Below are 15,596 nucleotides of genomic sequence, written 5' to 3' on the forward strand. Positions count from 1 at the left end.
AGACCATTTTTGTCCTGATATTACTATGCCTAAATCCTTTCCCCAGTACTCCTTAAAATCTATGCATGTTATGATAAAGGCCTTTGTTGGTTTATAGGATGCTATAATTCTGTGCCAGCAGCCCTTTATGTTCCCATTCAAACAATTATTCCCAAATGTTAATTTCCTTAATAAGTAAGAAAGTCTCCATTTATCCTATAGACTCTTCTTTAAGTATAGGAAGCACAGGCGTTGATGCCAGCAACTTGTCTGGTCAATATTTTCCCTTTTAGACTCTACCTATGTATTTTAATTTACAATTTTGAAATGCACTTGTACGTTCATTAATATTTTTAAGAAGTCCCCTTTCACAGATGCTAATGAGGATAAATTAGGCTTAGAACCCCTTTCTCTTATCCCAGCTTTTAAGAAGTTGTTGTGGGGTTAGTTTTGTATCCAACTGTTCCTCCTTTTTGAAATCTATTCAAAGATGCACTTATATGAAGTTGTTCTAATTCACAGACATCATCATCCATATCATGGGAGCTCCATGATGGTAACCAAACCAGCTGCGCAACCTCATAATATGACATCAAATTGTGCTGATATTATTTGCAATGATGAAAGCGTTGTATTGGCCTCTTCCTCGGGTCTTTTATTCCAGATCAATTATCCCGTGTCTTTTGCTGTCCTTTCAGTTCATGGTAACCAATTAGCAGTGGCAAAGACAAGGAATTTAACCATGATAATTTCAGTTATTTCCAGCCTCCAGCCTCTTGCTTCACTTTTTGTATAAGAGGATCATAGTTTATCTTTGCAATGTTATTTATTTCCAGAATTAACTTTATTCCAAGATATCTTGCAGTTTATGAGTCAAATTTAGTCCACATTTCAGAGTGATTATGGTAAAAATTCTGATATCTGTGGTTCTTTTAATATGCTGAAATGACATAATATTTATCTATAATTTGAAATAATAATATAGGTAAGGACAATTCTGGCTGTTCTAAGGATAGCATATCATTGTCAGCAGGTAGATATTTTAATTTGTAACTATTTGCTGGAACACCACACCTTTGAGCCAGAGGCTCAATTGTTAAAGCAAAGAAAATAGATGGCCATGAGCATTCTTGCTTGGTGGAAAAGGCACCACTCGAGTGGAAAAGGCACCACTCAGGAGCAAAGGTGGGTGCCTGCAGGAGCACAGCCAGGCCAGCATCCCCGAGATGCGAGAATGGCCCAGGACAAAAGCACCTTTTGAGGTTTTAGACCCTTGGCACGTCTGAGCTCTGGCAGTGGAAGGCATCCGATTTTACCGTCATCCTATTTCTTCCCAGGATCTCTGGTTTTTCTTGAGAAGTGCACACTCTCCCTGCCTAGCCCTGCTTTCTGTGTGTAGACCTCCATGCAACTGCCTCTGCTTTGGCATTGGGCATCTCTGTGCCTGCAATTTATCGCACATTCAGGATTGGCCACTCACACAAGTTTGCGGGTCGATTACGTGACGTCGTAATCCTTCCTGCCATTTCCCCCGGCAGAAAAAATGCGGTATTTTTCAGCCCATGCAACAGGTGCGCCTGACCTCCCCATATATTTCTCCCATAGCATGAAGAAACTACTGTGTGCACGCGGCTGTGGGCAGCGGTTTTGGGGGTGTGGTCATGATGACGGCAGTGATGCTGGGGTGGTGGGTGTGTCAGAATACTGACCTGCTGGCTTGTCGCCACCCCATGATTAAACGCAATGCACTGGATTTTGCTCCCCACCTCAGCTGCTTACTCCACAATACAGAACAGCCGGGATGCCGGCATGCCAGCAGTTCACCGGGAAGCTGGTGCCTGCGGGGGCGGGGCTCGGGGAGTTCGGTGGAGGTTGCTGTCCACCCACACTGCGTGTCAATCACACCCAAACCACCAGTCATCTGCGAGGGGAGGGAAAGGGGCAGGAACCAAGGAGGAAATTTCGCAATGCCCCCAGTGCTTGTAACGACTCTTTGCGGAAAAGTCGCCACCCCGTGAAGAGGCAAGAAACAGAATAGAATGAGATGGAAACAAATGTGCAAAGGAGCCTGATGCAGTCCCGCGATGAAACTGGATGGAGAGCCCCGGCACTGAGGCGGATTTCTGCCCCCGCGATGAACCCCACCGTCAACAGCCCGGCACGCCTTCGCGCGTGCCCGGCTTGCCTGCCGCCTGGCTGGGGATCTCGGGAGAGGAAAAAACGCAGCTTGGGGAGAAACCCCAGCTGGGGGGCAGAGAGTGGGATCACATTTGGGAGACTTAAGAAGGGATCCCTTAGAGCAAGTGCACCACAAGCGGAGTCCCTTGGCACCAGGTCACTCAGAGGCCCCGAGGAGCGGAGCAGCCGGCACCCAGAGACCAGCACGTCGAAGGCCAGTGCTTAGATGTACGCTGGGGGGAGGTGGAGAATTTTGCTGCCTCTTCTTGCACAGATTAATCTCTGCCTCTCCCCCAACCCCGCCATTCCCACGATCATTTTGACCCCCACCACTAAAATAGGTGAGGTCTGGAGCTCAGGGATGGCTCTGGAGGTTTTGCTGCTGCTCTAGAGGGATTCAAATCCACCCCACCCCCTCACAACTTGCTGTCATCTGGGCAGAATATCGAGGGAATATCATGTTTGTGTCAAGTGCCATTTTTCTTGGTAGAAAGACAGGGCATAAAACAAATCACTAACTGAGTGGTCATTAGATGGGCGTAGTAGGCCAAAACATCTGGACTTCCACATGTTGCCCACCCCTGCTTCAATGCAGTGGGATCCAAATGTGATCAGAGCAGCTGTGCTGGTGGAGGGGGTGTTCCACTTCCCTCTCCTCCCATACTACTTTCCCAATCTAAGTTGCCTTCCCAATGTTGCTGTTAGCTCAGCAGATGAGAGAACACTGTATTCCCACCACCACCAGGCTAACAGCATCTTAGGGGGAACGTACCAGGAATATGGTTTGGGGGAAAGGGTTAAGCACCCACTCCTCCAGCACTGCTGCTCCAATCAAATTCTCACACACTTCCTAAGTCTCCGGTGTAATGTGTAGCTTTGGCTTTAGCTTTCACACAGAGCCATCTCCTCAGTTAGGCGATGCCTGGGTGCTCCACATTAGTTTCTCCTGACAAAATACTACCGCCCCCGCCCCCGCCCAATATCTAGTCATCTCCAGTCACCTAGATTAGAAAAACACACCAACTGCCTACAGCTGTATGGCCCTTCCCTCTCCTTCATAACTGTGTCATTTCTATCCTGGGCAGCTGATGGGATATAAGATTGTGTCCCCTGGAATGCAGGGAATATCATCCCTCCAGAGTGGTGAAGTCTGCCTGGGCATTTGTACAGCTGGGCTGTTGGCACCTGAGGCATTTCTCTGGTTTGCCTCTGGGGTTGGGTCAGCTGTGCTGGAAGGGACATCCAACAGGGGAGCAAAAGAGGACTTTAAGACGCTCTCCTAATTTCGGTCTTGTCCTTTAACCTCAGGGATATGGAAGTGAATTGCTGTTAATACTGACAGAAAGGCACTTTGCACATAATCAGAGAGGTTCCGTTTTCATTATTCCACACCAGGACTGATTTGAAATGGCTCCCCCAACTTTGCTACCCTGTCTACTGACTGTGCTTTTCAATTATTTATTTGGTGGGATGGGGGTTGCAAACAGCAATGAAGTGTTTGTTCAACTCACTGCCCAAAGGAGCTGTGTTTCTCACTGTTCCCGGGCATCATTTTTTCTTTAACCTTCCCATGGCATTGGGGAGGGGGAGCAGGAAGCCCTGCTTTCATGCTGACTGGGTTTTATGATGATGCCCAAAGCCAAGTCAGAGCAAGGACAATGGTTCCTGCCTTCCACCTGGGAAGAAAATTGCACTTGTAGGCTGTGGCAGCAGTCACTGCCACCGCCACAAACCAGCACTGAAGGAGGAGCAAAAAGATTAGCAACAACACAAGAGTGCAAGCAATGGGAGGCTTTTATGAACCTGCCCTTCCTCCCCCAGTCAAAGCCCCCTTGGGGACTGAGAGAGGTCACTGTAGAACGTTTGGCTGAGCCCCATTTTGCATGTTGCTGGGCTGAGCTCTGGCACTGCACAGCCAGTGCAACTCTCAGCTGTGGCGCCCACACAGATGGAGAGCAGCACACCTGCAGCAGTGAGTCCACTGGGCAGAGCGAGACCTATTGCTTCTGGCAGCCGTTCCGCCATTTGGGATGGCCGCTTCACAACTGTAATTTCACTTGACTTAGTAGGTGTCTAAAGGGGGGCAAGCAACGAGTTCATATATCCTTAGAAATGAAATCTGACCATGCTAGAGGCACGCCCAGGATGGAGCTTTAAGAGCACTCCGCTTATGCACAACACCTGCGCCAGTGACACTTGGATCAGGCTGGGTTGAAAAGGAGATCTCCCTTTCAGCTGCTAAAGGAACAGATTAAAGTTGAGACCATGGGTCAAGTCCAGGATGTGGCTATCCACAGATGAAGGAGTGATGTCACCAAATTAACATTGGACCTTTTAATCTTTGGGGTTGTGGGTCAGGTGGTTATCTCATGTGCAGGTATATGATGGGTGAGGAAACAAGATGAATTCAGCTGATTTTGGCAAGTTTCCATAGTTCAAAGTTTTGGCCAATAAAGGGATGGTCAAACTGGCTTAGTCAGCCACTTCTGGTGTCTGTCTCCATGGACAATCGCAGGGATCCCTCAGAACTAGCATTGCACTGCCTTCCTGCCATGGTTCTGGCCAAACCAAGAGAAGCTCTGCTGCAGCCACCTTCCTCTTGTTACTGCTATTTAAGTTAAAGCTTTTATTTACGAACTGCTGGTGATACACCGATTTCCAGTTAAGATGTTCTTACTTCTAGCTCTTGAATGTCTGTACATCCTTCTTTCATTTGCTTAAATGAAGCTTCATCTACTTGTAAGGAATTATTCTGTCTTTAATGTTTCATTATAATATGGTTATTAACGTGCTGAAATTGTAATGATGATCTTATTGAGTGGTCTGATAGCTGCTGGGTGAGGAATCACACACACTCTTGAGCCTGGACACTGGGCAGGAAGTCCTGGGGAGGGGTGGGGTGGGGACTAAAGCTCCCACTGCTGGCTCCACAGACCCCTTCCATCACAGCTGATGCCAATGTGGGCGGAGAGGCCCCAAGCCATTTTGGGCCTACGCCAGAAAATAAAAAGGTGCCCTGCCAAGCGGAAAAGAATTGGCTGTTGCCGCCTCTTCGTGCTCCTCCAGAGCCTGCTGGCTGGGTGGAGCTGCCTTGGCTAGCCTGGTGGCCACCAGGCTTATTATATTATATTAAATATTATATATTTAATATAATAAATATTATATATTTATATATAATAAATATAATATTTATTTATATTTAAATAAATTTAAATATTAAATTTAATATTTAAATTTATATTTAAATATAAATATATATTTAAATATTTAAATATAAATATTTTATATTTAAATATAAATACTTGAAATAGGTAAAGAGATACAATAACTGAACATGCAGACTGGCAAAGAACCACCAAGTGGCTTCCGTGGCGAGGAGCGACTGGCATCTTGGAAGCTAAGCAGGGCCAGCCCTGGCTAGTACTTGGATGGGAGACCGCCTGGGAATCAGGCTTCCTGCACTGAGCAGGGGGTTGGACGCGATGGCCTTGGAGGCCCCTTCCCACCCTATCATTCTATGATGCTATGATTCTAAGTGTGCAGGAACTCAAGGCATCTGCAAGTCACCGAAGCCATATGCAGGCATTCACCTGCACACAAGTAGGACTAAAGTATGCCATGGGAGGTGGGTATGCACGTAAGCCCCAACCCCAACATCCCTGCACACCTGGCTGGATTCTAGATTTTCACATGTTCAGAGCAAAGATCTGCAAATCTTTGTTAGGCACTGGGAACGTTTTGGGACAAGCTGGGCCTGTACAAGAGGGATGGGCTCCACTTGAACCGAAATGGAGACAGACTGCTGGCGCTAAACATAGAAAGGGCGGCAGAGCAGCTTTTAAACTGAACTCTGGGGGAAAGCTGACAGGAGCTGGGATACATCTGGTTTGGGTTAAATCATCCAAAAGGGATGAAGTTGAAAATGTTTTTCATTGCCCAAATGTAAAACAGGAGGAAATAGACTAGGAGTACATGGTAGAGCATAATAGCCAAGCAAAAGATGCACACGCCAGAGGCATCTGGGGAGGGATACTGTGTATAGGTGTTTTTATGCAAAAGCTAGAAGCCTGCGAGCCAAAATGGGACAGTTGGAGTGCTTGATTTTAAAGGAAAACCTGGATATAGCGGGCATTACGGAAACCTGATGGAGCAGAGAGAGCCAATGAGATATGGTCATCTCTGGTTATAAACTGTATAGGAAGGACAGGGAAGGGTGTACTGGGGAAGGTGTTGCCCTGTATGTCAAAGAGGGCATAGAGCAGCTAGAACACCTAGAAGGGGCAGGCTCTTCCACAGAAGCGCTGTGGGTGACAATACCAGGCTCCAAAACTAATTTAGTGCTAGGAACATGCTATCACCCCCAGACCAGAATGCTCAGAGTGACCTTGAGATGGAAAACGAAATCAGGGCGGCCTCCAAACAAGGAAGTGTTGTAACAAAGGGCGACTTCAGTTACCTGGAGAAATGAATGTTCCAGCCTCGACAAGGAGGGTAAATTTCTCGATGCCCTAAATGATTGTGCCCTAGAACAGTTGGTCATGGAACCGACCAGAGGGGAGGCGACCTTGGATTTAATCCTAAGTGGTGTCGCCCAGGACCTAATAAGAGATGTAAATGTTGTTGAAGCAATTGGAAACAGTGATCACAGTGCTATCAGATTTAATATATATTTAAGTGGAAAATTGCCCAGGAAGTCCAACACAGTCACATTTGACTTCAAAAGAGGAAATGTGTCTAAAATGAGGGAACTGGTGAAAAGGAAGTTGAAAGGGGGAGTCAAGAAGATTAAATCCCTTCAAAATGCCCGGAGATTACTCAAAACCACAATAATAGAAGCCCCACTAAAATGTATACCACAGGTTAGAAAAGATAGCACCAAGTCCAAGAGGTCGCCGATATGGTTAATGAGCAGTGTTAAGGGAGCTACTAGAGAAAAGCTTTGTGCACAAGCTCGCATTAAGGCGATGCAAGCAGACAATAAGAGATGCAAAAAGGCATTTTAAAGAGCATATTTTTAACAACATCAAGGCAAGAAGAGAAGACTGAGGGGAGATATGATAGTGCTCTTCACGTACTTGAAAGGTTGTCACAGAGAGGAAGGCCAGGATCTCTTCTCCATCATCCCAGAGTGCAGGACACGGAATAACGGGCTCAAGTGACAGGAAGCCGGATTCTGGCTGAACATCAGGAAAAACTTCCTGCCTGTTAGAACAACACGACAATGGAACCGGTGACCTAGGGAGGTGGTGGGCTCTGGATACTGGAGGCATTCAAGACAAGGCTGGACAGCCACCTGTCAGGGATGCTCTGACTTGGATTCCTGCATTGAGCAGGGGTTGGACTCAACGGTCTTATAGGCTCCTTCCAACCCCACTATTCTATGATTCTATGAAGGCCAAAAATAAATAATTCTTTAAATATATCAGAAGCAGAAAAACAGCTAGGGAGGCAGTTGGACCATTGGATGACAATGGAGTTAAAGGAGTTCTGAAGGAGGATAAGGAGATTGCAGAGAAGCTGAATGAATTCTTTTCATCCGTCTTCACTGCAGAAGATATAGGACAGATACCTGTGCCTGATGTTTTCAGGAAGGGAGTCTGAGGAACTGAGGCAAATAGTGGTGAAAAAAGATGTTCTCAACCTTATTGATAAATTGAAAGCAAATAAATCACCGGGCCCAGATGATATCTGCCCTAAAGTTCTCAAAGAACTCAAATATGAAATTGCTGTTCTTCTAACCAAAATATACAACATGTCCCTAAGATCAACTGCTATACCAGAGAACTGGAAAATGGCCAATGTAACACCAATGTTCAAAAACGGATCCAGGAGGGATCCAGGAAATTACAGGCCAGTTAGTTTAATGTCTGTTCTGGGTAAAATGGTGAAAGACATTATTAAATATAAAATAAGTAAGCATATAGAAGGACAAGCCCTGCTGGAAAAGAATCAACATGGCTTCTGCAAAGTCCTGTATCATTAATTTTTAGAGTTCTTTGACAGTGTCAATAAACATGTGGATGGGGTGATCTGGTAGACATTGTTTACTTGGACTTCCAAAAGGCTTGTCACGAAGTCCCTCCCTCACCAAAGACTCCTGAGCAAACTTAGCAGTCATGGAATAAGAGGAGAGGTCCTGTCATGGATCAGTAGCTGAAGAACAGAAAGCAGAGAGTAGGAATAAATGGTAAATTCTCCCAATGGAGGGAAGAAAATAGCAGGGTCCCACAGGGATCTGTATTGGGACCAGTGCTTTTCAACCTGTTCATAAATTACCTGGAATTAGGAGTGAACAGTGAAGTGGGCACGTTTGCCAATGACAACAAATTATTTAGGGTGGTTAAAACAAAAAGGGATTGTGAAGAGCTCTAAAACGATCTCTTCAAACTGGGAGAATGGGCATCTAAATGGCAAATGCAGTTCAATGTAAGCAAGTGTAAAGTAATGCATGTTGGGGCAAAAAATCCCAACTTCAAGTATAGCCCGATGGGATCTGAGCTAGTGGTGAGTGACCAGGAAAGAGATCTTGGGGTTGCGGTGGACAGCTCAATGAAGATGTCAACCCAGTGTGTGGCTGCTGTAAAAAAGGCAAACTCCATGTTAGGCATAATTAGAAAAGGAACTGAGAATAAAACTGCCAATATCATACTGCCCCTATATAAATCTATAGTGCAGCCACACTTGGAATACTCTGTACAGTCCTGGTCACCACACCTGAAAAAAGATATTGTAGAGCTGGAAAAAATGTAGAAAAGGGCAACGAAAATGATCAAGGGGCTGGAGCATCTCCCCTATGAGGGAAGGTTACAACTGCTGGGATTGTTTAGCTTGGAAAAAAGGAGGGGAAGGGGAAGCATGATAGAGGTGTACAAAATTATGCCTGGTGTGGAGAATGTGGATAGGGAGACATTTTTCTCCCTCTCTCAAAATAGAATCATAGAATAGTAGTATAGTAGGGTTGGAAGGGGCCTACAAGGCCATCGAGTCCAACCCCCTGCTCAATGCAGGAATCCAAGTCAGAGCATCCCTGACAAATGGCTGTCCAGCCTCGTCTTAAAGGCCTCCAGTGTGGGAGAGCCCACCACCTCCCCAGGTAATTGGTTCCATTGCCGTATTGCTCTGACACTCAGGAAGTTTTTCCTGATGTTCAGCCGGAATCTGGCTTCCTGTAACTTGAGCCCATTATTCCGTGTCCTGCACTCTGGGATGATCAAGAAGAGATCCTGGCCTTCCTCTCTGGGACAACCTTTCAAGTACTTGAAGAGTGCTATCATATCTCCCCTCAGTCTTCTCTTCTCAAGGCTAAACATGCCCAGTTCTTTCAGTCTCTCTTCATAGGGCTTTGTTTCCAGTCCCCTGATCATCTTTGTTGCCCTCCTTTGAACCCTCTCCAGCTTGTCTGCATCCTTCTTAAAGTGTGGTGCCCAGAACTGGACACAGTACTCCAGATGAGGCCTAACCAGTGCTGAGTAGAGGGGAACTAGTACTTCCCGGGATTTGGAAGCGATGCTTCTATTAATGCAGCCCAAAATAGCATTTGCCTTTTTTGCAGCCACATCACATTGTTGGCTCATATTCAGCTTGTGATCGACGACAATTCCAAGATCCTTCTCGCTCGTAGTGTGGTTGAGCCACGTATCCCCCATCTTGTAACTGTGCATTTGGTTTCTTTTTCCTAGGTGCAGAACTTGGCATTTGTCCCTATTAAATGCCATTCTGTTGTTTTCTGCCCAGCACTCCAGTCTATCCAGATCACTTTGAATTTTGTTTCTGTCTTCCAAAGTATTAGCTATCCCGCCCAATTTTGTGTCATCTGCAAATTTGATCAGCATTCCCTGCACCTCCTCCTCCAAGTCATTAATAAAAATGTTGAAGAGCACTGGGCCCAGGACTGAGCCCTGCGGTACCCCACTCGTTACCCCAATCGTTATGGATTGCTTTATGATGTGCTCCAGAATTTTCCCAGGGATTGATGTCAGACTGACTGGTCTGTAGTTCCCAGGTTCCTCCTTTTTACCCTTTTTGAAGATAGGGACAACGTTAGCCCTCCTCCAGTCATCTGGCACTTCCCCGGTCCTCCATGATTTCTCAAAGAGAATAGACAGCGGTTCTGAGAGTTCTTCTGCCAGTTCCTTTATTACTCTAGGATGCAGTTCATCTGGCCCTGGAGATTTGAACTCATTCAAAGTAATGAGGTGTTCCTTGACCATATGCCTGTCGATCTCAAGCTGCAATCCTGCCCCTTCAGCCTGTACTTCGCCTTTGCCAGGGGGGTCATAGACCCTCTTTTGGGAGAAGACTGAGCCAAAGTAGGAATTGAGCACCTCTGCCTTTTCTTTGTCATCTGTTATCATTTTGCCATCCTTATTTAATAGCTGAACAACCATTTCTTTCCTCTGCCTTTTACTATGCACGTAGCTGAAGAAAGCCTTTTTGTTGTTTTTAGCATCCCTCGCTAACCTCACCTCGTTCTCCGCTTTAGCCTTCCTGACGCCATCCCTGCAATTCTGTGCTACCTGCCTGTACTCTTCCTTTGTTACTTGGCCTTCTTTCCACTTCTTATATGTGTCCTTTTTTGTTTTCAGGTCATCCCTAAGCTTTTTGTGAAGCCACACTGGCTTCTTCTGTTGTCTTCCACCTTTTCTTCTTGTTGGAATTGTTTGTGATTGTGCCTTGAGAATTTCCTTTTTTAAAAGTTCCCACCCATCTTGGACTCCTTTTCTCGCTAGCATTGTTTGCCATGGGACCTTACTGATCATTGTTCTGAGTTTATTAAAATCAGCTTTCCTAAAATCCAGGGTACGCGTTTGAGTACACTCGGCTTTTGCTTCCCTTAGAACCAAGAACTCAAGTACAACATGGTCGCTTTCCCCCAGAGTTCCTGTAACTGCTACTTTATCCACTAAGTCATCTCTGTTGGTTAGGATCAAGTCAAGGATAGCCGATCCTCTAGTTCCTTCCTCTACTTTCTGTAGGAGGAAGTTATCCGCCACACTAGAACAATACTAGAGCCTAGAGTCATCCCATGAAGCTGATTGGTGGGAGATTCACGACAGATCAAAGGAAGTAATTCTTCACACAGTGCATAGTTAATGGAATTCACTACCACAGGATGTAGTGATGGCCACCAATTTGGGTGGCTTTAAAAGGGGGTGGGACAAATTCCTGGAGGAAAAGGCTATTAATGGCTAATAGTCTTGATGGCTATGTGCTACCTCCAGTACAAGAGGCAGTGAGCCTATGTACACGAGTTGCTGGGGAACATGGGCAGAACAGTGCTGTTGCACTCATCCGCTGCTTGTGGGTTTCCCATGGGTTGGCCACCGTGTGAACAGAATGCTGGACTAGATGGACGCTTGATATGATCCAGCATGGCTCTTATGTTCTTAAAACAACATTGGTGCCTGTCTGACATCAAAAGGGCAGATAGTCCCACAGAGAGGGAGCCAGTACATTGATTGAAGGCTGTACTCTAAGTGGACTCCACATGGCTCACCAGAGATCTCCTGGGACTGCAGCATTCCAAGGGGGAACGAATTGGCTACATTTTCTGCATGAACCTGGGAGCTTTGCCCTGTGGCCTTCCTGGAATGGCACTTCAACCAAAGCCCAGAGTTCAGTTAGTGGGAATTTCTAGTCTGGAAGATGAGCCTCTCCAGAACTAAGACGGGCTCCAGGAGGAGCTGCCATGTACTACAGTGCTTCCAGACAAGGTTTTTCTCATGACCTTGCCCTGCCTCATGCACAGAATTTTATGGGGGTCCGGATGTCATTGTCTTCCACTCCCATATATTCCCACAGCTTAGAATCATGGAGTTGGAAGGGACCTCAGAGATCTTCTAGGCTCTACAATGCAGGGTGCAGCTACAGCATCCCTGACAGATGGTCCTCTAGCCTCTGCTTAGATCTCCCCAGCAAAGGAGAACCAGACCCCTCATGGTCCTGGTTTCATTTCTTTGGCTGTACTCCAACTTGTCAATATCCCTTCTTAAAAGGGGGTACCTAGAACTGGACACAGTACTCCAAATAACACCTAACACAGAATAGAGTGGAACTATTACCTCCCATGATCTGGATGCTCTGCTTCTGTTAATGAGAGCCAAGATTGCATTAGCTTTCTTAGCTGCCACATCACACTGCTGGCTCATATTCAGCTTGTGATCCACTAAAACACCAAGGTACATTTCACAAGTACTGCAGCTAGGCCAGGTCTCCCATCACTTTTCTCACACTGGAAAATCTGTTAAGCTGCACAAGGCCTTCTGACAGCTAGCACAAGGACCCCTTTGTCTGCAAGCTACCTAAGTCAGGCCCTTGGTCCATCCAGCTCAGACTTGTGCGCTACCATTGAGCATCATAAATGCACAACGCTTAGTCATTTGTATCATACGAGGGATCCAAATGTTTTTCCTCGTTAGTGCTCTGGTTGCAGGGAGGGAATCCCCCTTTCCCACACACTCAGAACCACAGTATCTTGTTGCTGGGAAAAAAGTTGACCCACCCCCACCCGGTACTGCCACTTGGATGTGTTTCTGTGAGTTTCACTGGCACCTGCTGGGGAGCGACCGTGGCATCTTCGTGACAAGCCCTGCCACTCCTCCCTCCACCTTGCCCTGGTGACTTTTTAAAAAGTTTTCTTTTATTGGCTTCCATATTCTTTGCTTCCTTAGAGGTGGAGTCCTCTCTTCACTGCACCACTCTTTACAAATGAAAAGGATAGCAAACACTGGCAAGGCTACACTCTCCTTTCCTTCCTCTGCACCAACTGCCAAGGAGCTCTCGGTGAAGGCTGCATACTCCCTTCTTCTGAGTGGGAGGGGTCCATCGGCTGTTCTGTAAAGACGGGTGCAGATGGTAGCCAATCTATCTCCCCGCCCCCCATCCATTAAGTGGAGAGGTGTCATGGCACAATTGGTGATGAATCAAGCCTCAGGATTTAGGGTGACAGAATGTCTTAGAGGCCATCTAGTCTAACCCTTGAACAATGCAGGATATCCAGAGCTACAGCATCCCCAAAAGATGGTTGCCCACCTTTTTCTAGAAGTCCTCCTGTGAGAGGTCTACCCCTCTAGGTGACTGGCTCCATTGTCAAACAGTTCTCCGTAAGTTCAACTGAAATCTCCCCTCCTGTAACTCCAGCCTGTTAGATCTTGTCCTGACCTCTGGGGCAGCAGAGAACATGTCTTGGCCCTCTTCTATGGGGCAGCCCTTCAGGGGCTGGAAAAGTAACGCCATGTCCCCGCTCAACCTTCTCTTATCCCGGCAAAACATATCCCAGTTTTTTCAACCTTTCCTCATAGGACCTGTTTTCCACACCCCTGGCCATCTTTGTTGTCCTCCTCTGAACCTCTTCTATTTTGTCTATATCCTTCCTAAAGCGTGGGGCTTGGAACAAGATACATGTACTGTAATCTCTGTAAACCGCCCAGAGAGCTTTGGCTATGGAGCGATGCAGGAATGTACTAAATAAAATAATAATAATACAGTACTCCAGATGATTAGTCTGATTAGTGCAGAATTGGAACTATTCCCTTTCATGACTTGGAAACTGTTTCTAGTAATGCAGCTCAAAATCACATTAGCCTTTCTGCAGCTAAATCACACTGGTGACTCATGTTCAGCTTGCGAAGCTTGGCATTTGATCCCCCCACCCCGCCCCACGCAGAACTTTGCATTTGTCGCTGTTGAATTCCATTTTGTTAGATATGACCCAGTTTTCTATTCTATCAAGGTCATTTTGGATTTTATTCCTGTCTTCTGAAGTGTTCGCTATCCCAGTTTTGTGTCATACACAAATTTGATAAGGATTACAGCCCCTTCACATTGATAAGAATGTTGAAGAGCAGCAGGACCAGGGCATCCTATTTGAAATCTCCCTCTATTTTAAAGAGGAACCATTGATGAACAGACTTTCCAACTAGCTGTGAATCTACCTGATGGGATCATCTTCTAGCTGACATTTAACCGGCTTCCTACCCAAAATATCCTGGGGGACTTTGTCAAATGCTTTACTGAAATCAAGATAAATTACCACCACAGCATTCCCACAATCCACTAAGCTAGTAATCCAATTAAAAAAGAGAGATGAGTCTGACAGGATTTCATAGAATCATAGGAGGGTTGGAAGGGGCCTACAAGGCCATCGAGTCCAACCCCCTGGTCAGTGCAGGAATCCAAGTCAGAGCATCCCTGACAGATGGCTGTCCAGCCTCGTCTTGAAGGCCTCCAGTGTGGGAGAGCCCACCACCTCCCTAGGTCATGGGTTCCATTGTCGTATGGCTCTGTCAGGACGTTTTCCCTGATGTTCAGCCAGAATCTGGCTTCCTGGAACTTGAGCCCATGATTCCGTGTCCTGCACTCTGGGATGATTGAGAAGAGATGCTGGCCTTCCTCTCTGTGACAACCTTTCAAGTACTTGAAGAGTGCTATCATATCTCTCCTCAGTCTTCTCTTCTCAAGGCTAAACATGCCCAGTTCTTTCAGTCTCTCTTCATAGGGCTTTGTTTCCAGTCCCCTGATCATCTTTGTTGCCCTCCTCTGAACCCTCTCCAGTTTGTCTGCATCCTTCTTCAAGTGTGGTGCCCAGAACTGGACACAGTACTCCAGATGAGGCCTAACCAGTGCTGAGTAGAGGGCAACTAGTACTTCTCTGGATTTGGAAGCTACGCTTCTATTAATGCAGCCCAAAATAGTATTTGCCTTTTTTGCAGCCACATCACATTGTTGGCTCATATTCCGCTTGTGACTGACAACAATGCCAAGCTCCTTCTTGCTTGTAGTGTTGTTGAGCCACGTATCCCCCATCTTGTAACTGTGCATTTGGTTTCTTTTTCCTAGGTGCAGAACTTGGCATTTATCCCTATTAAATGTCATTCTGTTGTTTTCTGCCCAGCGCTCCAGTCTATCCAGATCACTTTGAATTTTGTTTCTGTCTTCCAAAGTATTAGCTATCCCGCTCCATTTTGTGTCATCTGCAAATTGGATCAGCATTCCCTGCACCTCCTCCTCCAAGTCATTCATAAAAATGTTGAAGAGCACCGGGCACAGGACTGAGCCCTGCGGTACCCCACTCGTTACCTCCCCCCAGTTTGTGAAGGTCCCATTGATAAGCACTCTTTGAGTCCGATTCTGTAGCCAACTGTGGATCCACCGGATCGTTGTTTCATCTAGCCCACTTTGAGCTAGTTTGCTCATCAGGAGATCATGGGGCACTTTGTCGAAAGCTTTGCTGAAGTCGAGGTATATGATGTCCACAGCTTTCTCACAGTCCACAAGGGAGGTGACCTGATCAAAAAATGAGATCAGATTCGTCTGGCAGGATTTCTTCTTGACAAATCCAGGTTGACTTCGAGTAATCACGGCATTGTTTTCAAGGTGCTTACAGATGGATTGCTTTATCATCTGCTCCAGAATTTTCCCAGGGATGGATGTCAGACTGA

The 15,596-nt window shown here is 46.2% G+C and overlaps 1 protein-coding gene across 1 annotated transcript in view; it reads left to right on the forward strand.

The window, feature by feature from the left end:
* Positions 1-2,113: 2,113 nt before the first annotated feature.
* HSD11B2 (hydroxysteroid 11-beta dehydrogenase 2) overlaps positions 2,114-15,596 on the forward strand; it is a 68,548-nt gene continuing 55,065 nt past the window's right edge. Inside the window, exon 1 of the mRNA XM_084812903.1 lies at positions 2,114-2,371. Within this exon, the coding sequence (XP_084669029.1) occupies positions 2,114-2,371 (258 nt within the window). The remainder of the gene's footprint in view (positions 2,372-15,596) is intronic.

The sequence above is a fragment of the Heloderma suspectum genome, chromosome 8, assembly GCF_057233095.1.
Source record: "Heloderma suspectum isolate Gila_16-S chromosome 8, 16-S_ref, whole genome shotgun sequence".
NCBI classification, from domain to species: Eukaryota; Metazoa; Chordata; class Lepidosauria; order Squamata; family Helodermatidae; genus Heloderma; species Heloderma suspectum.